The sequence below is a fragment of the Mesocricetus auratus genome, unplaced genomic scaffold (assembly GCF_017639785.1).
Source record: "Mesocricetus auratus isolate SY011 unplaced genomic scaffold, BCM_Maur_2.0 Super-Scaffold_6723, whole genome shotgun sequence".
NCBI classification, from domain to species: domain Eukaryota; kingdom Metazoa; phylum Chordata; class Mammalia; order Rodentia; family Cricetidae; genus Mesocricetus; species Mesocricetus auratus.
This window is the reverse complement of record NW_024429183.1, coordinates 2,731,199-2,755,627: the sequence shown is the minus strand read 5'-3', so window position 1 is coordinate 2,755,627 and position 24,429 is coordinate 2,731,199. Positions and strand designations below refer to the sequence as shown.

The 24,429-nt window shown below is 50.4% G+C and overlaps 2 protein-coding genes across 2 annotated transcripts; both read left to right on the top strand.

Moving 5' to 3' along the window:
- The first annotated feature begins 448 nt into the window (after positions 1-448).
- On the top strand, positions 449-3,309 carry Foxc2 (forkhead box C2). Its single transcript, XM_005073106.4, has one exon. It carries the CDS (start codon positions 1,046-1,048, stop codon positions 2,528-2,530), a length of 1,485 nt encoding a protein of 494 aa, XP_005073163.1. The 5' UTR covers positions 449-1,045; the 3' UTR covers positions 2,531-3,309.
- Positions 3,310-9,724: 6,415 nt separating this feature from the next.
- On the top strand, positions 9,725-15,029 carry Foxl1 (forkhead box L1). The gene is made up of 2 exons (XM_005073107.4): positions 9,725-9,803; positions 11,705-15,029. Exon 2 carries the CDS (start codon positions 11,848-11,850, stop codon positions 12,847-12,849), a length of 1,002 nt encoding a protein of 333 aa, XP_005073164.1. The 5' UTR covers positions 9,725-9,803; positions 11,705-11,847; the 3' UTR covers positions 12,850-15,029.
- The last annotated feature ends 9,400 nt before the right edge of the window (positions 15,030-24,429 follow it).

Below are 24,429 nucleotides of genomic sequence, written 5' to 3'. Positions count from 1 at the left end.
TACCACCGGGCCTCCTTTGTGGGTTCTTCTTCAACACTCGGATCTCGAAGTGCTCTGTGGATTATTCACCATTGCGTTCAGAAGGCCCTGCCGGCTCAATCCGTTTGCTCTGAACCCATAACAACTAGACTCCGATAATTAAGAAATCTAATTATTCGCCTTTTCACTCGTTAATAAGAAAAATCTTTAGGATCATTGCTACTTACAAGGTCTTGGTCGGGTCAGACCTTTGCCCAACTTCATCAATTCGATTTTAAATTCCAAATTAAACCTCTCTTTTTTTTTTGCAAAGAAACATGTTTTTATTTTTTGCTCTGGACACGTGGTTTCGTTAAACAAAATGTGATAATAAAATAAAATTTAATAAGATGTAACTTATTTTTAAAGTCCTCAAGTTAACTTCGGCTACAGGGGGTGAGGTGGGGGGGAAATCTGGCTAAGAGCAGCTGGGTCTTAGAGCCGACGGATTCCAGCGCTTCTCGCCCTGATTGGTTCCATCCTTCTCAAGCTACCCGATGATTGGTTCAAACTTCCTGAAGGAGGCGCGGCCTGAGGAAAGTAAAAACTCGCTTTGAGCCTGAAGACTTTTGAAACTTTTCCCAATCCCTAAAAGGGACTTTGCTTCTTTTTCCGGGCTCGGCTGGGCAGCCTCTCCGTACCCCAGCTCGCTGAGGCTGCGGGCTGTCGTTCTGCTGGCGGGACCCCGAGAGCCGCGGTCTTCTTTCCTAGCGTTCAGAAGAGTCGGTCTCGCTCCACGATCGCGCGTGGCATCTCCGCCGCCAGTTCAGGGTTGCCACCCGCCGGGCCGAGAGCACGCGGCCAGCGGGGCCGCCCCAGGCGCGCCCTCCAGGATGCTGACTCGCCCGGTCGGCTGAACCCAAGCGCTCCCGGTCGGCCCGAGCTCCGGCGCCTTCGGCGCTTGGCTCGCGACGCTGCCCCGAGAAGGGGCTGCCCGCGCCGCCCCGTTTCCTCCTGCTCTCCTGCTCCAGGCCTCGCTCGCCGCAGTCGGTGCGCACAGGCGGCGGCCGGGCGTCTGGGACGCAGCATGCAGGCGCGCTACTCGGTGTCGGACCCCAACGCCTTGGGAGTGGTACCCTACTTGAGCGAGCAAAACTACTACCGGGCAGCGGGCAGCTACGGCGGCATGGCCAGCCCCATGGGCGTCTACTCCGGCCACCCGGAGCAGTACGGCGCCGGCATGGGCCGTTCCTACGCGCCCTACCACCACCAGCCCGCGGCGCCCAAGGACCTGGTGAAGCCGCCTTACAGCTACATCGCGCTCATCACCATGGCGATCCAGAACGCCCCCGAGAAGAAGATCACCCTGAATGGCATCTACCAGTTCATTATGGACCGCTTCCCCTTCTACCGCGAGAACAAGCAGGGCTGGCAGAACAGCATTCGCCACAACCTGTCGCTCAATGAGTGCTTCGTGAAGGTGCCGCGCGACGACAAGAAGCCGGGCAAGGGCAGCTACTGGACGCTCGACCCGGACTCCTACAACATGTTCGAGAATGGCAGCTTTCTACGGCGACGCCGGCGCTTCAAGAAGAAGGACGTGCCCAAGGACAAGGAGGAGCGGGCCCACCTCAAGGAGCCGCCTTCGGCCCCAGCCAAGGGCGCCCCGACGGGGACCCCGGTAGCGGACGCGCCCAAGGAGGCCGAGAAGAAGGTGGTGGTCAAGAGCGAGGCGGCGTCACCCGCGCTGCCGGTCATCACCAAGGTGGAGACATTGAGCCCCGAGGGCGCGCTGCAGGCCAGTCCCCGCAGCGCAGCCTCCACTCCCGCTGGCTCCCCTGACGGCTCGCTGCCTGAGCACCACGCCGCGGCGCCCAACGGGCTGCCAGGTTTCAGCGTGGAGACCATCATGACGCTGCGCACGTCGCCTCCGGGCGGCGATCTGAGCCCGGCGGCCGCGCGCGCCGGCCTGGTAGTGCCGCCGCTGGCTCTGCCTTACGCTCCCGCGCCACCGGCCGCTTATGCACAACCGTGCGCGCAGGGCCTGGAGGCGGCGGGCTCCGCAGGCTACCAGTGCAGCATGCGGGCCATGAGCCTGTACACCGGGGCCGAGCGACCCACGCACGTGTGCGTCCCACCGGCCCTGGACGAGGCTCTGTCGGACCACCCGAGCGGCCCCGGCTCCCCGCTCGGAGCTCTCAACCTCGCGGCTGGCCAAGAGGGCGCGCTGGGGGCCGCGAGCCACCACCATCAGCATCACGGCCACCTCCACCCGCAGGCGCCGCCGCCCGCCCCGCAGCCCCCGCCAGCGCCACAGCCTGCCACCCAGGCCACCTCCTGGTACCTGAACCATAGCGGGGACCTGAGCCACCTCCCCGGTCACACGTTCGCCACCCAACAGCAAACTTTCCCCAATGTCCGGGAGATGTTCAACTCGCACCGGCTGGGACTGGAAAACTCGACCCTCGGGGAGTCCCAGGTGAGCAATGCGAGCTGTCAGCTGCCCTACCGAGCCACACCGTCCCTCTACCGCCATGCGGCCCCCTACTCCTATGACTGCACCAAATACTGAGGCTCGCAGCCCGCCCTTACCCCAGGCCCGCACCGGCTTCGCCTCCCCATGGGACCCTCTTTGACGGAGCCGCAGAAAGCGACGGAACGCACCCCTCTCTCAGACCCGGGAGCAGAGAGCTCCGCGCAACTCGCAGGTAACTTATCCACAACTCGGTTTCTGAGATCCCAGCGAGTCCCTCTAACGGGGACGCAACCCACCGAAACGAAATACCGATTTTTAACAATTTCCTTCCCCTACCCGGATGCTGCGCCTGCTCCCTTTGGGGCTTCACAGATTAGTTTATGGACCAAATCCCGCAGGGACCCCTAATGACTTTCTGTGGAGACTCCCCACGGGTGCAAGAGGTGTCTCTGGATAAGGTGCCTTCTGTAAACGAGTGCGGATTTTGTTGTTGCCCAGAGCCTTTAATATAATATTTAAAGTTGTGTCCACTGGATAAGGCTTCATCTTGCCCAACCGTTTCTGCCAAATTGAATTCAAGAAAGCTATGTGGGTTTTCTCCTCACAGTACCATGATAAAATAGAATTCTTTCCCCAACTGCAGGTCTTTTACAAAACAAGAAAATAATTTATTTTTTTGTTGGTGGTGGATAACGAAGTAAAGTATCTGATACTTTTAATTTAGGAAGTATGATGGCTTTGTACAGTAGACGCCATCGGGAGTATTCCTAAAAGACACAGAAAGACTTAAGATTTTAACTTCACTTGTGTTTGTCTTATGTGGTCTCAATGTTGTATTTACCTTAAAATAAACCCATGCTGTTTTTCTGCCCAAAGTTCGGACAGTGTCTTTGTATTCTTGAATTAAAAAAATAAGTTGTAGTAAAACCCACTTGTGATTATTTTTATGGTGCAGGTGGCCTGCTACGTGCATGTACGTGTCATGGGACAACGGAGCTCTCATTTAGTATTAGAGAGGGCTCTAGATTTGCTGAAGAATCTATCCCACCCTGGGATTTTTCTCTCAAGGCAGCCTGCAGATCTGTCCTCCCCACACACATGGACAGGATTGCCTGAGGGCAACTAGCTGGCCTCTGAACGAAAAGCTTTTTGGGATGCAGAAAACTCTTGCCAATTGTCAAAACAAAATGGTGTCACTCCATCTTAGTGTCCAGCTGTCCCCTGTTTAAGGGAGAAACAGAATGGACAAACGGTCACAGCTTGCCCGGCTCAGCTGAGGCAGAGTCCGGGTGAGTCCCTGCTCCCTCCACTTCCTTGAATGCGGACTTGTGGCCCCTGTTAGCGTTTGAACTGCACCAGTAAGAGCGAAAGAGGGTTGATGTCTTGAGTTTAATGAGTGGCTTTGAGGATCAGATTAGAAGTGACTTTAGGTCTGATTTATTTCTCAATTTGGGCTTCAAATATCTACCCCCTGTGGTGAAAAGGGAAGCCACCGGGCCCCTCATAAACTTGATATTTTAGCGCTAAAATCGATCTGTTGTTCTGCATGCTAAAGAACAAGGAGCTTATTTTTCTTTCTGATTTTCTTTTCTTAATTTTTTTTGGGGGGATAGGGACAAACCTTGGATGCTCCCGGTTGGGGGGGTGTCTTTCTTATTTTTCTGCTGGCTGAAAGGTACAACTTCATTACAGGCCTGTGTGTTGGACCTTACGCTATACGCTAAGCATCATGGATTCCTGTCCCAGTTGGTAACCTGTACTGTGCCTATGGAAGGTCTTCCTGCATAGAACATGCTAGCCAAGGGGGAACTTTACAGAAGGTCATCTGCTTGGCTCAGTGGTGGCCACTGTAACACGTGTATTATGTTACTGCTAAAACTACAAGTTTTCTATTTATGCTATTTTGAAATAGAATTAAGGGAAGTTTGAATCCTGATAATTCTCCCTGTATGTGAAGGCAATCCTTCAACCTGTAGCACCAGAAGGTGGCCCATGCTTCATTACCGTCTATGAAGTGGGGAAGCTGAGGGCTTGATTTGGGGGGCCAGGTATGCCTTAGTTCCTGTGCCAGAGCAGCTTAGGAGGAGCACTGGAGATCTCTGGTGCCTCCTAACACTGGTTTCATTTTGCATCACTCTCTTCAAACCACTTGCCCCAGGAGAAGCGAACTGCTTCCTAGCCAGCTGGCGCTCTCCTTTCCCAGATGTTTTAGGGGCCTCCCTGAAAGCTTGCCCTCATCTTAAGATTTGGAACTCCTGGTGCCTTGTGACTGACCCAGGGAAAGAAAGGAGGTGGTTGGGGGAGCAGTTCTTAAAGAGAACCCTTTTGGAGTAGGTAGCTAGAGAAAAAAACCCGGAGCCGGCCCTATGCAATGTCTTTCCTTTTCTTAGCACACAAGCAACCAGCTTGTGTTCCAGGCTTTTTCCAGGCCTCCTGGAGCAGCAGTGTGGAAAATGGGGCCCTGGGAAGTGTTGGTCTAGGATGTCGCTTCCTCAGGGCAGCCAGAAGAAGAAGGATAGGCTCAGAAGGTTGGTTTCTAATTCTTAGGCTCGTTCACAGCTTTGCTCACCTCAGACTTCGGCAGCTCCAGCCGGCTCCTTAGGAATCGGGGCTTATCACCACTCTTCAGATAAACCGGGATGTGCCCTCCCCCAGTGTTGCCAGCAGCAAGGAGGCAAGGTCAGGCTACACTATTAGGGTCTTAGCAGCCTGTCTGAGAACTGGATAGTCCTTGCATTAGAACTTCTACGGAGACATAGAGTGTCTTTGATCCACTCACTACCCTACACCGTCTTCCTTAGGCCGCTCTGTCCCTGGCAAGTCCAGGACATTCCAGGAAAAGGGGACAACGAGTTCCAAGATGGAAGGCCTGGAGTGCCTACCCCAGGTAGTCCAGCTCTCTGTGTAATTCTGTCTGTCCCCCCAAACGCAGCCTTGTCTGATAACCACGACCCAAGAAGACGATGCAGCTAGGCAGATCACAAAGATGGGGTAGATAAAGACAAAAGAAGCCCTGCAACCCTGGTGGAGAGACGGAGAAGTTCCTGTGGGTTTACCCCGAGTACCAGCTGGCCTTAACCAAATGCACTGATAAACCCTCCAACCAGTTTTGGCAGATTCGGGTCTGCAGAGAGCCCTCCATGCCTCTCACTCCCAACCCAGACACCGGCTGGGAGCATCGTGCTTCTTAGGCTGGAGTTATGCCCCCACAGCGGCAGTTTTCAGGAAGTGCCTTCTAGCCTGGTCCCTGCTCAGACTTCTCCCCAAACCAGTTTGATTCTGCAGCTATAGCCCTCACTGCCTGGCTCAGGTGGCCTGTCACAGCAGATGAAAACAGTGACAGTGACTTTGGTCCAGAATGTGTACAACTGGGAATTCGACTCCTACATCTCAAGGCATGAACCATTGTCGTCTGGGCATCACCAGGGATCCCAAGATAGACCAGTTTACCACTCTTACCTCTTTCTTACTGAACTAAATGAAGATCGAAAGTTAGAAGGAGAAGATGAAGGCTCCAGGGAATGCTGGTACTTGCCTCATACCCTTCAGGGTCCTCTCCCCTATACTCTCCGGTCTGGGCTCTGGGAAAGGCTGGCAGATTTCACCCTGTAGGAAAACGTTTTTCAGCACTCTGGTAAACGAGGTCTGTTGACTAACGTGTTCTTCATCGGTCGTCTCCACTCCCAAATCCAAAGGCAGGGGCAGGAGTCTCTGATTTTGTTGTAAATCAGAACAGGTAAGTATGAATAAAGACATGGGGAAGTTGCCTCAAGACTCACACAGTCTCCAGAGCTCCCCCAAAACTACCTCATCACTGAACATTCCTGTCCAACAGCTGTGACCTGAAGATGGGTCAGTGGGTGGCTCAGGTAGGGATGGTGTCTAAAGTCTGGTGTCTGTTTCAGGTAGAGCACGGGCTGGGACAGAGCCACAGAGTGGCACCGACTGCCCCCCCCCAGTTACCCAGCTCAGAATATTTGGAATGCTTTCCCAACTTTGTGAAGCATTCCCTGCCCGCCTTTCTTGCTTGCCTTCCACTGCCAAGGCGTTTGAAATGTTTGCTTTTTGACACAGGCATGTAAGGAAGGGGGTAGCATGCCTCCCGGGTAGCATTTAGGAGGTGGGCAGCCACTAGCCTAATTGGTGACTAGGCCTGGGAAGGCCATGCACCTTTAATTTTATCAGCCTTCTTTCTTTTCAACATCCCTGCAGATAAGCATCTGCCATAGGTATTGTTTGATTGATGGTGCCTGTCCCTTTGGGTACTGTTGACTTCCTAAGTGTCCAAATGTGGCCCTGAGCACTTGCAGAGCTGAGGTGGAGGGAGTGGCAGTGACAAAGGTGCAGACTTCCTAGGTGATGAAGAGAGCTGGGTAGTAGGAGGCTTCAGTCTGCCCCATTCTGCCATGGAGTTCTGCCACTGGATTCTGTTCAACCATGCCTATTCTGCCTTGTGTTTTTGGGTCCGGTCTCCAGTCCCCAGCCACTGGGGTGAGAAGCCTGGATGACTGTTAAATAGCTATGGCCTTCCAGTCCGGACTCCACTATTCCCCAGGACCCTGCCTCCTAGGGACTCTGTCTGCAGTTGAAGCCCCAGCACCATTCCAGGCCCTATAAACAGTTTTAACATCATCCCATTCCCTTAAGCTTTGAGGCCAGTGTCTTAAGTGATACTTCTTTGGTTTGTGAAATAGAGTTTTAATGGTGGCTGCAGTTCCAGCTCTAGTATCACTCTAACATTAGTGAGAGCTCTCTCAGGAGGGATTCTGTTGTCTATCTTGCCTATTTGGGTGGCTTTGAGTGGGGTAGTGGATGTGCCCTCGGGGCCTCCTTGGGAGCCTTCCCGTCCTTTCTGGGAACAAGGTGCTCTATAAATAAGTATGTCATTTGGGAAACCCTGCTCTGCTCTCTGGGCCCCACTTAGCATCAGCTGACCAGGCCCTTTTCTTCAGGCCCTACCCCCATCTACACCCCCTAGGGGAAGTGGGGGGGGCAGACTCAACTAGGCTCTTTTCACAGGGGGAGGGGAGGAGAAAGAAAGCCTTCTGGGTTTGTGCGTTAGGATTCAGGGGTACCCTGAGGCTCCTAGCACCAGGGCTGCACACTTCTGCCACCCTTCCTCTCTTTCCTGAGCATTCAGGTCCCACTGAGTCCACCTTTGAGGACAACCTGTGGCTTCTGATTCCCGTTCTGCGTTCTGCCAGTTGCCCAAGTGGCAGTAACTGGGGAGTCCTCTGTGACTTAGCCTCAGTTTCATACTCTATAGAGTGGGTGGATCCTTCAGGCTGCTGCAAGGGCTTGAGAAGGAAGTCTTTGCACAGGGGTCCTGAGTGCCACATACAGGGTGGCTGTTGCAATATGGTTGTGTCCCTATCTTTGGACAGGTCTCCATGGGAGAACAGAGACAAGTGAACTTACTGGGCTTCAGTTTCTTGGTCTGAAAATGGAAATAACAAATGTTTTTTTTTCTTTATTTTGTGTGTGTGTGTGTGTGTGTGTGTGTACTACTGGGAACTAAATCCTGGATTTCACACATGCTAGGCAAGTGTCACATCACCATCCTTACAAATCACTTTACTTAAGAATATTTTATTATTATTTAATTATTCTGCCCCAGAAGCTGGAGTTAAAAAGTGGTTGTTAGCTACTCTATGTGGGTGCTGAGAACCAAACTTGGGTCCTCCTTCAGAAGAATAGTAAGTGCTCTTAACTACTAAACCATCTCTCCAGCCCCTCCTTTTCAGACAGGTTCTCATGTAGCTCAGGCTGACCTCAAACTCAACATGTAGCTGAGGATGTCTTTGAACTTCTGATCCTTCTGCTTCTACTCCTTAGGTGCTGGAATTACTGGCATAGGCCACAGAGCCTGATTTATGTGGGCTTCCTGAGTGTTAGGCAAGTGTTCTATCAACTGAGTGATAGCCCTAATTTACTTTTTTTTTTTTTGGTATTTTGTGTTTTACATTTTGGGACTTGGTCTCACTAAGTTGTCCAACTTGTTTAGAACTCACTGTGCAATCCAGACAGACCTTGAACTTGGGCTCCTCCTGCTTCAGCCTCCTGAGTAGTTGTGATAAGATGCCTGAAGCTACCTACTGCTTCTTAGAGTTGCTGTGGAGGTGAATGACTCAATGCAAACACTTCGCACAGCATGCAATGGTGCTCAGTTCCCTTTAGTAAGGATGCTTTCCATCCACAGCCGTTTTTTTTTTTTTTTTTTTTTTTTTTTTTTGAGACAGGGTTTCTCTGTGTAGCCCTGGCTGTCTTGGAAGTAGCTCTGTAGACCAGGCTGGCCTCAGACTCATAGAGATGCGCCTACCTCTGCCTTCAGAGTGCTAGGATTAAAGGCATGTGCGACCACTCTGCGCCCGCAGCGGTTTTAAGTTGTCATTAAGGTGACAGGTCCGAGTCCCCACCTAAACATGCTGAACTAGGTGAGATCAGAGGCCCAGTATTATAATACTGCCATCTTAGTAGAAAAGAACTGCCGACGCTGGGAGAAAAACACAGGATAGCCCTGCATCTGGAGGCCTACTTTGTTCTGGGTGTGCCTGGGAGTGGTGGGAGAGAATCCTGACTCTCATTCTTCCCGGTGCTGGCTTTTTGGGAGGCCTGTCTCCTCCACATAACCTCCCGGAGGAGCGCACATCCGCTTTGTCCCAGCACTGGGAATGTGGCTGTCAGTCCTCATCCCACGCAGAAACCACTGCCCATTCTGCTCCCAGGCGTCTGGAGGAGCACGGGCCTCTCCTGGGAGGGAGGTGGCTATCTCCAACTGACTGCCCAATGCATATGAGGTTGTTTTTGTTTTTGTTTGGAATTTGAACACTTAAGGAACCTGGTTGAGATCCCTCTTCTTTTCTGTGACACCCACTGCTCCAAGGCTCCCCCACTGGGCCAGGTCGGTCTTCAGAGGACTGAGCTTCCGCACGAGGGCGCATCCGCTCCTAGGCTAGCAGACTCCTGGCCTTTGCGCCGCAGTCCCCGGAAAGGCCGGGATGCACCCCTGAGCGAGGATCCTCCCATAGCAGGCTCTCCCGGGCTAAGGCTGCGAGTGTCACCTGGGAGTCCAGGCTGCAGACCGCGCCCGTGCCGGACCGGGTGCACCGGCTCCAGCCTCTTGTAGACACTGCCAACTGCCGGCCCTGAGCCTCCAAACTGCTGGTGCAATTCTGCTGGAGGTTTCTAAACTTTTCCCTCTTTCCTAGCCGTGCCCCGCCCACCTGCCGGGCGTGTCTCCGCCAGCGACCAGCCCACGCCTAAAGTGGGCGGTGTTTATTATTGTTGGAATTCAAGCTCAGATTTGCCTTAGGGTTCAGAAGACTCGCCGGGACAGCTCAGCGGGTCGCGCCTATCGGGAGGGTCGTGGGTGCGTGCTGGATTTGGGGTCCTGGAGATCTCTGGGATTGGGGAGGGTTTCGGAGGGGAGGGGAGGGAATTGCTGGGTCTGGGTCTGTTAAGGGAGCTCAGAGTCGAGGGACCCGGGTGGCAAAGGTGATGTTGCTCACTCACATTTCACCCTAGAATTAAAAAGGGTATTCTGGTGAAAGCCACGGTTCTGGGAGAAATACACTCTGACCTCTCCCCCCTCCCCCAATCCCAGGACCTAGGCCGGTAGTCAGAGCTGCTCTTGGAACTCAGAAATCTGCAGTCCCAGAGGGAGGTGGAGTGGGCCAGGGCTAGCTGAACACTCCTCAGTCCCACCTTTCACCAAAATCCAGGTGTTTGTTTGTTTGGTTTGCTTTTTGTTGTTGGTTTTTTTTTTTTTCCAAGACAGGAGTAAAACTTCCAGTTTCCATTTCCTTACTCGCTTCTCTGTGGTGGGATGTTAAGACATCATAAACCGGAAAGCTATATTCTAGATTCCTCACCTGCGAGTGGGACGATCATTACTCCACTTCTCCACGTTCAGAGACTACCTGGGTATCAGCCACTGGTCCAAAGCTGGTACCCTCATTGGTGCTCAGGGTGTGTCCACCTCCAATGGGTGGCAGAAGGCTTTTACCCACTTGCACCTCCTCCAAACACTCCCCTCTTTGGTAAATTATTCAGCAGATAGTTACTAACCCAGTTCTTCACACTGTTCCCACTTCCTTCAAAGAACACTCTGGGCAGACATCGTGAATAGAGAGACTAACCTGAGTCCCTACTCCACTGGAGGGGAGCCAATTGGGGGAGATGCCCCCTTTGGAATGAGCATCGTTCAAGAGTTTGGATTCAAAGTTTGACGTGGCTAAAAGTAAAATGAGCCAGGGTGGGGGATGCTTACACCCCTGGGTGGGTGGGGGGACTAACATGCAGGCTTCACAAATGCTTAATGTAATCACCAGCCAGCTGTGCACACTTGTAAAGCTGTTGTAACCCCCCTCCTTGTTATAAACAGGAAGGCACAGAGTATGGAGCTAAAGACCCACATTCACGAACACCAGCTCCCCGCCAGCTGCCACCCCCCCCTTTATGGTGTGCCTTGCTAGCAACCTTAGCCAGACCTGAAAGATGTCCCCCCACTTTCTAAGGGGGGCTGTTTTGCAATCTTTAATGGATCTAGGGACCAGGTGCTCTGTTCACCTACAGCTTCCCAGAGCTCTGCTTTCACCCTTGCAAAAAGGTTTGCTCTTGGGGTCCCCTCTTTTCCTCTGAGTCTCCTGGGGCATTGTTATGTGCCTCTGGGCAATAGTCCCCTAGAGAGTGCTCTAGGTGTGTCTAGGGTCTTTACAGCTCCCCAAAATGCAGAGTAGGGTGCTATCTTTACATTGCCTATTAAGCTTAGGGGAAATAAAAGATCTTTTGTGGGAGAGTCCCCCAGACCAGCCTTAAAATATATCCCTTTGCTTCCCCACCCCCATCTCCATCCCTCCTTCCTGGCCTAGCAGACCCAGCTCGGGAGAGCCACCCGTCCCTCCACATCCTGCCTCTCTGACTGTGTGCTTACAGCGTCAAGGGGTGGACGTGGTATTTCAAACATCAGATCAGTGCGTTTATATATTGGGTGCCCGGAAATTTTTCCAAATAAACACAGCTTGATTCAACTTGGGTGGGCGGACTTATCAACAGACTAATTCTATAAACAAATGAGGAATAGCCCCGAAACCGATTGGCTGGTATCAAAAGGACACGTGGAGGGAAGAGCTGGGAGATTTTCAGCAATGAAATTTTAATTAATGTGGGTGGGCTGAGAACACAAGGACTGTTTATCATAGACAATTTATTTTCCAGCGCTAAGTCAACACATAATAGCAAACTTACAACAATTATTTAACATTTTTAAAGCCATGAAGAAGGGACAGATCGCGCAGCGGCTGGAGAGAGCGGCAGATCGCAGGGTAGACTCACGGAGGGCTCCCCGGGAGGGCCCTGGTGCGGGGCGAAGTCCCTAGGTTGCCCGGCGGCGGAGCGCAGAGTTTGCTGTCGCCATGAGCCACCTCTTCAGTCCCCCGCTGGCCGCTCTGGCCGCCTCGCCGCTGCTGTATGTGTACAGCCCCGAGAGGCCCGGGCTGCCCCTGGCTTTCACCCCTGCCGCCGCGCTGGCCGGCCCTGGCCGTGCGGAGCCCCCGCAGAAGCCGCCTTACAGCTACATCGCGCTCATCGCCATGGCGATCCAAGACGCTCCTGAGCAGAGGGTCACATTGAATGGCATCTACCAGTTCATCATGGACCGTTTCCCCTTCTACCACGACAACCGCCAGGGTTGGCAGAACAGCATCCGCCACAACCTGTCGCTGAACGAGTGCTTCGTGAAGGTGCCGCGTGAGAAGGGACGGCCGGGCAAGGGCAGCTACTGGACGCTGGACCCTCGATGCCTGGACATGTTCGAGAACGGCAACTACCGCCGCAGGAAAAGGAAGCCCAAGCCCGCCGCGGGTTCCCCGGAGGCTAAGCGCACCCGGGCGGAGCCACCGGAGCCCGAGGTGGGCTGCAATGCAGGGTGCCCGGGCCTGGCCACTGCGCGCCCACTGCGCGCGCCAGATCATGCTCAGTCCCCGACGGGAGGCACTGTGCGGCCAGCGCTCCTTCCCTGGTCCAGTCCTGAGCCCTGGGACGCTGACGGGGACCGAACAGTCCACGGTGCCGGGGCAATGGTGAGCGGCCAACGGGAGCATCGCCCGGGGTCCCCTCTGCGCCCTTCACCTAGCGGCTCCCCCAAGGATTCCAAGTCTAAGAGTTTCAGCATCGACAGCATCTTGGCCGGGAAGCCAAAACCAGCTTCAGGGGCGGAGGCCTCGAGGGTTCCAAAGCCCGTGCCGGGCTTTCTGGGCGCTTCACTGCTGGCCTCCTCCTCCGGCCTACCACCTCCCTTCAACGCTTCGCTGGTGTTCGACCCACATGTTCAGGGCGGCTTTTCCCAGCTGGGAATCCCCTTCCTTTCCTATTTCCCTTTGCAGGTCCCTGAGGCTGCCGTGCTTCGCTTCCAATAAGGCAGATCAACAGCTGCTTCCCCTCCCCGCGAGCCCCCACCTCCAGTGAGCAAAAGCCTTGGCTACCACTTGCCTGTGGGTGAAAAAGTAACCTCGGTCTCTACCCTGGCGACTGTGGGTTTGGAGCAGCGTACCTGCGCACGCCAAACTCAGTGCCTTGGTCCATCTGCCTTCTCCGAAGATGACTTAACCAGCTTCGGGTATTTTTGCAGACTTAAAAGATTTGTCCAGGAGAGGACATGATCACCGCACGCTCAGCTCTCACGATTCGTTACCAGCAGAAGCCCATTGGGCTGTTGGCATTGTGCATTGGCCTGACCCTCCTTGCCCTCCACAGGTTCTCTATAGGACACGAATCTCCTGCTGACCCCGAGGGCAGGACTTACAGACATAGCAAACATTTCTACACGGAAACTCAACAGGACTCAGGGGACTCCGTGTGTCCCAGGCCTTGGCTGTGACCTCTTTTGGATGATGGGAGCTTTCATCCAGGGTGCTGGGGAATGATCCCTGTTCTTCAGGGTCTGGGAGAGATGTAGGCCTCGTTATCATTTACAACTAAGGCTAAGAGAAGCCAGAGGTAGAGCAGCAACACTCAATATGACTAGATAACCCTTCTTCTACAGTCAAAGGGCATTTATTCTTGGCGTATAAACCAGGCTCTTCTTACTTGGCTAGCGGCTCTTTCAAGACACCACATAATTACGGCTTAAGGTGGTGCATCCGTGCATTCTGCAGCAGTGTAGCCCTCCGTTAGCTTCTGCTTTTCTTTTTAAGGGATCAAAGGATTTCAGGGGACCCGGAGGGTGTGTGTGGAGTGAACATGCCTCAAGGTCAGAATTTTTATTTCTGTAGTTTTTCAAGATCTAAGTTTTTCCCCCCACCCTATTTTCCAGAATCACATAGTAGAGGACACCCTGTAATCAGAAAGGCTGGGGGAGCAAACACACTCCCATCTGATGCTGGACAAAAATGCCTCTATATGGCACAGCCACTAGGCTTGATAGGGACTCTCCAGACTCAGACTGTGGTGCTCCAAGTCAGTGTTCCCTCCAGAAGTATCTGGATCCTGGCATTAGATAAGCATATAGGGATGACCAGAGGGGGTCACCAAAGAAGTGACCAGAAAGTATGGGGGGTCACCAACCAGGATCCGACTAAGACAGCTGAGTTGGTTACCGTTCAGTCCAGCTTCCAGCTTGGGGGGGGGGCAGGCAGACCTTCGTGGTGCTTGTGTTTTAGCTTTGTGATGGGTTCTGAAATTTGACTTCCTGAGGAACTAAAGAACTGTCTTTTGTAGAGGGTAGGAAAGGTACAACAATGAAGAATTCTTGGGCACAGGCCCAGAGTGAAATATCACAACAACCAAGGTGTGCCATGTCACATCTCTAATTTCAGTACGTTGGAGGCTGAGGCAGGAGGATTGATGTGAGTTTAAGGCTAGCCTATGCTACAGAGTTAGACCTGTTCCACATGGACTAACAAAAACCAAACAAACAACGACTTCCCAGGACTTGTGCAAAAATGCGTAAGAACTCTCAAGTCCCCTGCTGGTCAGCGGTGGGAAAAGCATTTTGGGTAGACTTACTGGTTGTCAGAATCAGTCAGATCTGTGCAATTCAGTCTTTCTGCCCAACTCAGGCCCCACCAGGTCTGTGGGGAGAAGGGGAGGGGAGTGTACAGCGACTGTATTTGGAGGACTTTGCTGAGACCCCATCGTGGATTCAGGTGGCTGTGACTGACTAGCATGCAGCCGGCAGGCTGCCATTGGATGTTTCCCATGTGCTCAGCCTCTGAATAAAGGTTGTTTTTTCATTAACCTCTCACTGACTGGTTCAGTGGATTATGGGGACATAAACAAACAGTGTAGGAGGAATGAGAGAGCGGGATTATATCCGGGAACCCGTCAGCATCTTTGGCAGCCTCGGCTTCCGAGGGTGAAGACAAGCTGCAGGGGAGGGACCAGAAACTCCGCTGAGCCCTGGAGGGGACCGAATAGTGGAAAGAGAGGGGGATTCTGCTGCACTGGGTGCTTTTAGCTTTTCTTTTCGTTCTTGTGTTTGACATGCTATCTCGTGTGTGTTTGTTGATTTGCGACAACTGACTTTTGGAGAAACAACTGATTTAATACTGCTGTTCTTAGAAGGTGGTATTTATAATTAAAAAAGCATTTGTAAGAACATTGTTTTTTTAAAGAACATTGTTTTTAAGGGACAGACAGATGCAAGTGTGTGCATCTACTTTGTGTGTTTATGCAGAAGGATTCTATCCAGTTTCAGTTTTCATCGGGCACAAAATCGCTGGAGAATTGTACTGTGAAGATGTTTTCTAGCCAGTGTGTGTCAGTCTTTGTGGGTTTCTTTCCTATTGTGGAAAAGGAAGGGTACTGGGTCCTCACTAGCCAAACTGCTGCTCTAATGCCCCACATGTATAACTGGCTCAGTAGTACAGATGATTATTATTGCCATTACCATTACTATTGTTATTATTGTTATAGATCAGCTAGACCAAGAAATGGTTTCAGGTCAGACATGGTGGAGCACATCAGTAATCCCAGCACCCAGGAAGCAGAGGCAGTCAGGTTGATCTCTGAGTTCAAGGTCAGCCTGGTCTACTGATCTACATAGGAGTCCCAGGCTACCTAGGGTTACATAGTGAGATTCTGCCTCAAAAAAAAAAAGTAGATTTCTGCTAGTAATTAAGACAGTACTCCAGTTATGTTTAGTGGGAAGCAGAAGTGAGACTGACTCTACTCTCACGCAACCAGAAGATTGTCTCTCTTCACAGAACAAAAGGGCGGAGACAGCCTTGTTTCTCTTCTGATAGCTGTCTGCCTCTCTATTTGTGTATCTTTATCTGTTTCTTACTGTATCTTTCTCTTGTCTCTATCTCTGCCTGCCTGCCTGTCTGTCTTTCACACATGCAGATGAGTCCACTGAATTTGATGACAGGTTCATTAATGAGCAATGTGTGTGCTTATGCAAGCACACATGCCTGTGTGTACGTGTACATGTAAATATCTATGTCTATATATTTGTGCAGTGTACATGGGCACTCAGAGGCTTTTGCACGTAGGTGGGACTTGGATAGAATGTTGAATTCAGAGGTTTTATATATGACTTCCTTTTTTTAAACACGTGTGTGTGTGTGTGTGATGTTCATCTGAGTAAGTGTGGTCACATGTATGTTATGGCATGCAAGTGGAGGTCAAAGGACAAGCTCTTGTGTCAGTCTTCATCTTCTGTCTTGTTTGAAGTAGAGTGTCTCTTGTTTGCTTTTGCGTGCACAGGGCTAGCTGACCCACCAGCTTCTGGAGTCTTCTGTTCCCACCTCCCATCTCTCTTCAGAAGCCGTGTGAGATCACAGTTGCCTGCTCTGTAGCATCTGGCTTTTTATGGGCTCTGGCGATCAGAACTCAGGTCACCAAGCTTGCATAACAAGCATGTACCCACTGAGCCGTCTCCCTAGCCCTGTATGCGGCTCTCCACAGTTTCATTTTCTTTATAGTTCTGACTAGGACAAGTTTCCCATGTTTCTGCATTTCTGTGATGAGACTAACCCTGACTCTGAGGCCTTGGCCACTTTTATCAGTAGAGAATTTTGTAGAGAAGTTGTTTTGGATGGTAGGGGCCTGACACATATTTTCGAGGACATAAACTAGACCTGTCCAGGACCTTCAGGGTGTGGTCACTAACTCCAGCCATTCTCATATGGACCCTGGGGTCATATGTCCTCCTCACCATTTCAAGGAGTGGTCAGTGACTGTTCATGAGTGAGTTAAAGAAGGGCCACAGATGGTGACTGTAATGGCAAGAGCCAGGGCTGGCCTGCCTCTGTGTTAGCAGCCTAAAGTTTCCACCACAGAAATCTATGTGTGAGAAATCAGTGGAGAGCTGGGGCTTTGTGCATGGCCCTGGCTCATGGTGTTGGAAATAATGACTGCTTCATGAAGTATAAAAGTATAATATAGAATCACCTGTTATTAAAAAGAAAGAACAAGATTTTGTGGGAAAATTAGAATTCATGTGCTATGCATTCAAAGTAGTTTAAAATAACCCACGGACTAGTGTTCTGCCATGCTACTTCTGCCTCAAGGTTTGGGAACCAGGTTCTTCAGGCCCAGGCAGATGCCAGAGTGCTTACAGTCACTTGGGAGGGGCCACAGAAAGGTCTGAGACACGAAGGAGGGAATCCTGTCCCTTCAAATGGCATCCAAGTATCAGCATCCCTGGGCAAAATGGCTCTGTGGCTAATAGGTCAGATTGGGGGGTGAGCTGGTTGCTTACATCATGGAGACTGGGGTCTTCGATCTTTGGGTGTCCTTGTTTACACTGGTACTGGGTGAGGGGAGCTTGTGGGGTAAAAGTTGGTCTCAAGCCTCTTTTTTTTTTTTAAATCAAGTTTGAGCAAAAGGGTCTCACAGGAAATTGAAATTCAAATCAATGACGAGGATCATTTTGTGGAGACTGAGGGTCAGGTGAGGAAACTAGAGGGATCAGTAAGGTGAGAACATGGTCCACCTTCCCCTCCCCTCCCCTCCAGTCTCCAGCATCACCCTAGCAGCATTACCCCATCCTTATTCCCTTTGGCCTGCCTTCCTTATGCCTTCAACACCTCTGATTGGCTGTAACCTGCCACAGTTCCAGCCACAAGGAAGACCAGGTAACATGGCTTATAGAAGCTGAGCTATATTGCTGCATGCATGGAACTGAGTGTACTTGGGCAAGGACAAGGGTGTGGGAAGGCAAATGAAACATGAGGGATAGACAGTCCTTCTTCTTGTACCAGTCAGTAGCCGCTGTACTGACCGAAGCTATGACATTCAAGAGAGATACTGGGATGCTTCAGATGATGCTCAGCTAAACCGTGACTTCCTAGAGAGTGGGTCCTTCTGGGCAAGCTTCCAAGAGGACACAGCAGCATCCAGAGCCCTTTACATGGGCAAGATCTGGAGCTGGACATGATTCCCGGGGTCACACCTTGGGCCCATCACTCTCCACCCTTATACCTCAGAGCCCAGGAAGGAGCTGCTGAGTTGGGAAGATTATATCTTACTGTGCTCCACTTAGTTTGTCATAAAGCATAAGGTCACCCCTTGCCAGTGGCTCTCTGGGTGCAGTGAACTCCACACTGTCCTTCCAGAATGAGTGTCCACAGATAGATGTCATCTACCAGTATAGGGGAGGGAGGGCATAATGGTGTCTTGGCTGCAGGGCAGTGTCTCCCACAAGTCCTCTTGGAGGGGACAAGACCACACCCTGTTGCTCATGGGTCAGGTGGACGTAGACAGGGCTGACTTTCAGTGGTGACTCACATCCTCATGATGTACAGTGAGAGATGCTGTAAGCCTCAGGCTACTCTAGACACCCCATATCCTTGCTCTGTAGCTGGCCACCATCCACTACCACCCCATTCTTCCAGCATGTTCCTACCTCTGGACCTTCCTGCCACCAACTTCCCACCAATTTTCACCCATTGGGACTTGATGTTTGGGCAGGGTAGGAAAGCAGACATTGACTGTTTGTAAAGAAGTCAGTGACCCGGCTCCACCTTGGCTTGCAACTGACTTTGGCAAAGACACCATGCTCTGCAGCTCTTGACTTCTGCCGCATACTCAATGGAGGAAACATTCACCACTGCCTCTGCCCACAGAGCAGTCACAAGCAGTGACCTAACAGATAGGCTCCGGCTAAGTCAGAACTAAGTTGGGTGGTGTGTGTGTGAGAGACTCTAGTCCAACCTCTGCTGGAGACATCTGAGTCTTGGGCAGTCTCTGGAACAACAGCTCTGTCAAGGAGCTGCAACTCCATAGGCTGCCCATCCACTCCTCAAACTGAGCAGGCCCAGGCTAGCCCCGAGAATCTCTTGCATTTAGTTTATCTCTTGGGATGGACTGAGCATGTGAACTCAACATACAAAGAAAAAGAAATTGCTGGCTCAGTGGGGGAAGGACAGCAGGGGATATGAGGAAGAGCATGGGGGCAGAGGGAATGGTTCCCAGGAACAGCAGAATGTGCACTTCCTTGTTGTGTCTAGGCAGTGTGAGGGCTCCAAGGACTCTTCCTGGGACCTGAAGTCTAGCGTTATGAGTCCACAGATTAACAAAAGTTCTTTGTTTCTGTTCCAACACCAAGGCCCTCCATGGGGCAAGGGTTAGCCCAGACCCCTCTCCTGTGGTGAAGGGGACCTGACGAGGACTGTTGCTAAACCCTTCCATTTCATGGCCCGCCTTATAAAGAACGTGGCTTTTCAATGCTGCGTCTAAATATAGCAAGGGCTTGATCAGCGAGAACGCTTTTAGAAAGCACATTACAAATCAGGAATGTTTGGGAGAAATAAACTTTCCCACATTTTTGGACTTGGCGTTGGCACTGTGTGCTCTGTCTTCAGCCCAGGATGGAGGCGGTGATGATTACCCATGTGGGCACTGCCCAGGGCCCCTGCTGGGGCCTGAGGATACAGACACTTTGCAAAGATCCTGGTGGTGGGACAGGGGCCCTGTGAGACACTCTCTGGGGGAGGGCAGCACCAAGTCTCTGTAAGGGTCACTTAACCAGCAAGGAAGTCAGATGCAAGAAACACACCTAATCCTGGGGTTCTGTTTCTCATCTCTGCTAGTTTTCTCTGAGGCGTTCATTGAGATGAGATCACAGCCACAAGCCATGGGCCTCCCATTCTGACCAATGACAGCTTCCTGGTGCCCGTGTCCTGTCCCCAGAGGTTAGAGTCAGCTGGTGGTGAGACCTGATGACTGAATTTTTGTTTTCAATTTTTTTTGTTTTGTTTTGTTTTGTTTTTCGAGACAGGTTTCTTTGTGTAGCTTTGAAGCCTGTTCTAGAACTCGCTCTGTAGACCAGGCTGTCCTGGAATTCACCGAGATCCACCCGCCTCTGCCTCCCAAGTGCTGCGATTAAATGTGTGCACCACCACCACCTGGTTGTTTTTAATTATTTTTAAAAAGATGTATTTGTATTTAACGTGTGTGGGTGTTTTGACTGCAGACATGTCTGTGCATCATGTCTGTGGATTGCAGGCCAGAAGCCGTTCATTGGATCCTCCAGAACTGGATTGGCAGATGTCTGAGACATCATATAGGTGCTGGGAACGGAACCTGGCTTCTAGAAAGAGCAGCCAGGGCTCTTGAAGCCTGAGCCTTAAGCCCTGATAGGTGACCCCTGCAGATTCTGCAGCCAGCACTGAGAACCGCTGCAGTGACAAGAAGATAACAAGGCTGGATTTTAGGGACAAGGAGTGGGAGAGTTACCAATCCCAGATGGCTCCTTATTTTTCTATGCTATCACTTGCCTTTCTCTTACCTCTGACATATCATTTGCATATAATTTACATTTGGCCCCAGTAGACTCTGAGGATCTGTGAGCTTAACTGTCTTTTTCCTGTCTGGAGAAACACTCTGTGTCACCTAGGTGGTCCAGGAGTGTGCTTAGTGCTCCCAATATACCTTGCTATTTTTTCATGTGTAGCTGTGTGAGTATAGTGGGTTTTTTTTGTGGTATGAGGAATGGGTCCCAGGATCTTGCACATGGTAGATGAGTATTCTACCATGGAGCTACACTTCTAGAATGTATATACCTATATCTACATTTATATATTTATATCATCAACGGTATACCCATCATTGTCGCTATCTTTGTTATCACCGTCACCACCGTTACTATTGCCACCACCATCATCATATTACTGTCACCACCATCAGCACCATCATCATTCATCACCATTACTATCATCATCATTCCCACCAGCGGCAGTACCATCACTATCCTTATCGCCACTATAAGCAAAATGCATTTACCATTTCCTGGGAAGTGCAAAAAGAAAATCTCTGGATGTAACAACCCTTTGCTGCTGGCAGCCTGTCTGTGGAGAGAAGTGAATGAAAAGAGATGCATTTACTCAGTAATTTTTTCTTTTGATGTAGGATGGTATGAGCAAATGTACAGGGTGATGAGAGAATTATTTTGCTCAAGTATTTCCCTTCCTTCCTTCCTTCCTTCTTTCCTTTCTTTTCTCTCTCCTTCTCCCTTCCTTTCTTTCTTAAGGCAGGGTTTCTCTGTGTAACAGCTCTGGCTGTCCTTGAACTCACTTTGTAGACCAGGCTGACTTTGAGATCCACCTGCCTCTGCCTCCTGAGGGCTAGGATTAAAGGCATAGCACATAGCCCAGTGGCAGAAACAAGAGAGATCCTGCTGTAACAAGGCAGACAGCAAGAGGTCCTCTGACTCTCTCTCTCTCTCTCTCTCTCTCTCTCTCTCTCTCTCTCTCTCTCTCTCTCTCACACACACACAGATCCTCCATTAATGACCTTTTGACTGTATAAGTTGTGTGAAATATGATTAAATTATGACTAATTTAGTGTTCACACTTGAGACTAATTCTTAAGATAGCTCACATGCAAACATGTCGAGATCCTGACAAAATCCCAAGTGAGAACCCTTCCTTCCAGTCCTGAGCTCCTTGGGTTAGGGTCCTCTCCCAGTGGCACTGAGGGTTGGCCAGCCGCATGGACTCCCTTTGTGAGCTTTCAGCATTGAAGGGATTGAAGCCCATGGGACGAACTGCTCTTGTATCATCTTGTCCCCCTGTGACAGGCTCACAGAATGCTGGAATTCTCTTTCTCTTTCCCCTTTCCTTTTGTGGTGCAGGGCAGGGGAGACTGGGCTTGAAAGGCGTGCAGAATGTGCTAACCCTAACCCTAACCCTAACCCTAACCCTAACCCTAACCCTAACCCTAACCCTCTCACTGCAGTTCTCAAGGGATGAGTGTCACCTCTGCCTGGTGTCCATTTTCCTTCTAGACCAGGGGGCCAAATGAGAACAATTCAACAACGGGCAGTGGCTACATTTAAAAGTAAAAAATAAGCAGGTGAAACTAATTTAGAAATGTATTTGATTTAACCTCAAATGTCTGACCTTACATATCAAAATGTTATCATTTCGTTGGGTAATTTAGTATGAAGAATTACTATGATATTGTACATTTTTTGTGATGAGTCTTTGACATCCTGTGTGTACTGGTATTCACAGGAACGCTTACTTTAGACAAACTGTGTTTTCCACACTCTGGCAGTGGAGGCTCAGGCCTGGTGGCTGCTAGAATGGATGGCACAGCCTCATTGGTCTTGCATTACCCTATCCAGGTGCTTTTGTAAAATTCAAAAGTTCTTTGTAGAATTTACCCATTGTGGTACTTTGGATGAGAATATCCCCCATAGGCTCTGACATTTGAATAATTGATCCCCAGTTGGTGGTGCTATTTCAGCAAACAGGTTTTGGGGAAGTACAGCCTTGCTGGAGAAAGTACATCTCCAGGGATGGATTTTGAGAGCTTAAAGCCTCACACCACTTCTATCTTACTGCCTCTATTTCTGCTTGTTGTAAATAATTAGATTGTTCACACTCCTGCTTCTGCTGTCATGCCTACTGCTTTCTGCCATGCTTCCCTGAAGATAATGGAGTCTTATCCCCCTGGAATCATAAGCCTGAGTAAGATCTTTCTTTATAAGCTGCTTGACTGTGGTACTTTATTACAGCAACAGAAAAGTAGCTAGATCACACATCACTACCACCGCCATTGCCATCATCATCAACATTATCATTGGTATCACCATCAACATCATCATGAAAACTACCACCACCACCATCACTATCATTTCCATTATCACTAACACCATCAGCATCACCTTCATCACAACAATCCCCATCACCAACATTACCACCACCAGCACCTTCATCATCATCACGACCAAATTAAGAAATTGCTCAGGGAATTTGATGGCAGTGTGCTTGCCTAGCATTTGTGAGGTTCTAGGTTTAAATCTTCAGCACCAAACACAAGAAAGAAAGAAAGAAATGATACTGTCTTAAGTTTACACCTTTCTCCTCAGCTGTTCCACGAGCAGCCCACTAGGATGACGATCTATCATTCTTACTGCTTCCCTGTCTGCCACCGTGGTACCAGATGAGTTTGTCACAAGATTAAACTCCCCACCAGGATGCCGGGCTCTCCCACCTGAGGGAAGGCACATACAGACAACCTTGCAGGATTAGTGCTTAATTTCATAAAGTGCCTCTTCACGCATCCACCCAGCACAATGACTGAGTGGGGGAGTGTATTGTCACTCACCTCAGAGAAGCCACAGTCTCTAGATGAGCTTTTGTAGGCAGCTTTTGGTACCCTTGTGCCTTCTTGGGTGCCTGGTGATAACCTCACCCCAGAGCCAGGATGAAATGTGAATTCTTTCCCCTAAGCATGAAGTCATAGCATAAAGAATGGAGGGATTTGAGCTCCAGTGCGTGGACAGGATAGTGCCAACCCAGTGAAAACAAGATGGTACTTATCTACCCTGCGTATGACTGTGGTGAGACCCTCCCTAAAGAGTCCAAGAAGAGGGCTGGAGACTTTGCTCAGGGGTTAAGAGCACTGGCTGTTCTTCCAGAGGGACCCTGGTTCAATTCCCAGCATCCACATGGCAGTTCACAACTGTCTATAACTCCAGTTCCAGGAGATCTGACACCTTCACACCAACGCACATAAAATAAAGCTAAATAAATAATTTTAAAAAAGAGTCCTAGAAGAGACCTCACTGGCCACACCCCTTCCCAGAGGGACAGGGAATCTGGATGTTGCCTCCTCTGGGCTTACAGGCTTTCCAGTGGGTTCTATTGCCTGCTCTTGGTCAGAAGGACACTCCCCAAAGGCTGGTGTTGTAGCACTGGGGGAGGAAGGTGTAGCTGGAAGTATGAGAAATGACTCAAGTCTTTTAGATTCCAACAGGAGTGGCTGGTCATCTTTCCTAGCTACTGGAATTCTCCATGGGCCCCATAAGTCACCCTGCTGAGTCTGGCTTGAAGTTAGCCTGGAGAAGAGTTGCTGTCTGAATGATCTTGGCATGGTGATTTTGGGTGTATGTGTGTATGTAAAAGTGGAGAGGCAAAAGATAACTTTGGCTGGTGGTGGTGGATGGGAGCGGGGAGGGGGCGATGAAAACTCTTCCCTTGAGCTTTCTTGCTCTCCTGACTGGCGGGGACAGTCCCTCCTGCTTGTAACTATCCACTGAGCTCTGTCATTGTCGCCGTGCTTCCCAAGCCTTTGTTTTTGTTAGCAGAGCAATATGTGATCATAGTTGTTAAAATAATTGTATTTCTGTTTTAACATCTGTAAAGATTAAGTTGAACAGCGTGAAGCCCATTAAACCACGTCATGGCACAATGCCATAAATCACCCTTCATTCCCAGCTTCCTCGACTGCAGAGTCAACTTTGGAGATGGGTGCCTGCCGCTGAGGGTTACTTATAGTAACTCATTCGTCAATTAAAAACTTCAAAAGGGAATCTGTTACTCTTCTATTGGGAAGAAGAAGAAAAAAGAAAAGAAAAGAAACCCCTTAGAGAAACGACCCCATTAAGAAACAAAGTGGAGACCACCACAAGACTTTGGTTCACTAAGACTCAGATTTCTAACAAATACCCCATCCGGGGAGAGATGGCCTGTAGACTCAAGTCCCTTTAAGCAGCTCAGTTCCCAATTGGATAGCTAAAATAAGCTGTTAAACAGTTGTATTTA

What these genes read in the sequence shown, in the direction of transcription:
- Foxc2 (XM_005073106.4), top strand. Translation starts at nt 1,046, where the DNA reads ATGCAGGCGCGCTACTCGGTGTCGGACCCCAACGCCTTGGGAGTGGTA.
- Foxl1 (XM_005073107.4), top strand. Translation starts at nt 11,848, where the DNA reads ATGAGCCACCTCTTCAGTCCCCCGCTGGCCGCTCTGGCCGCCTCGCCG.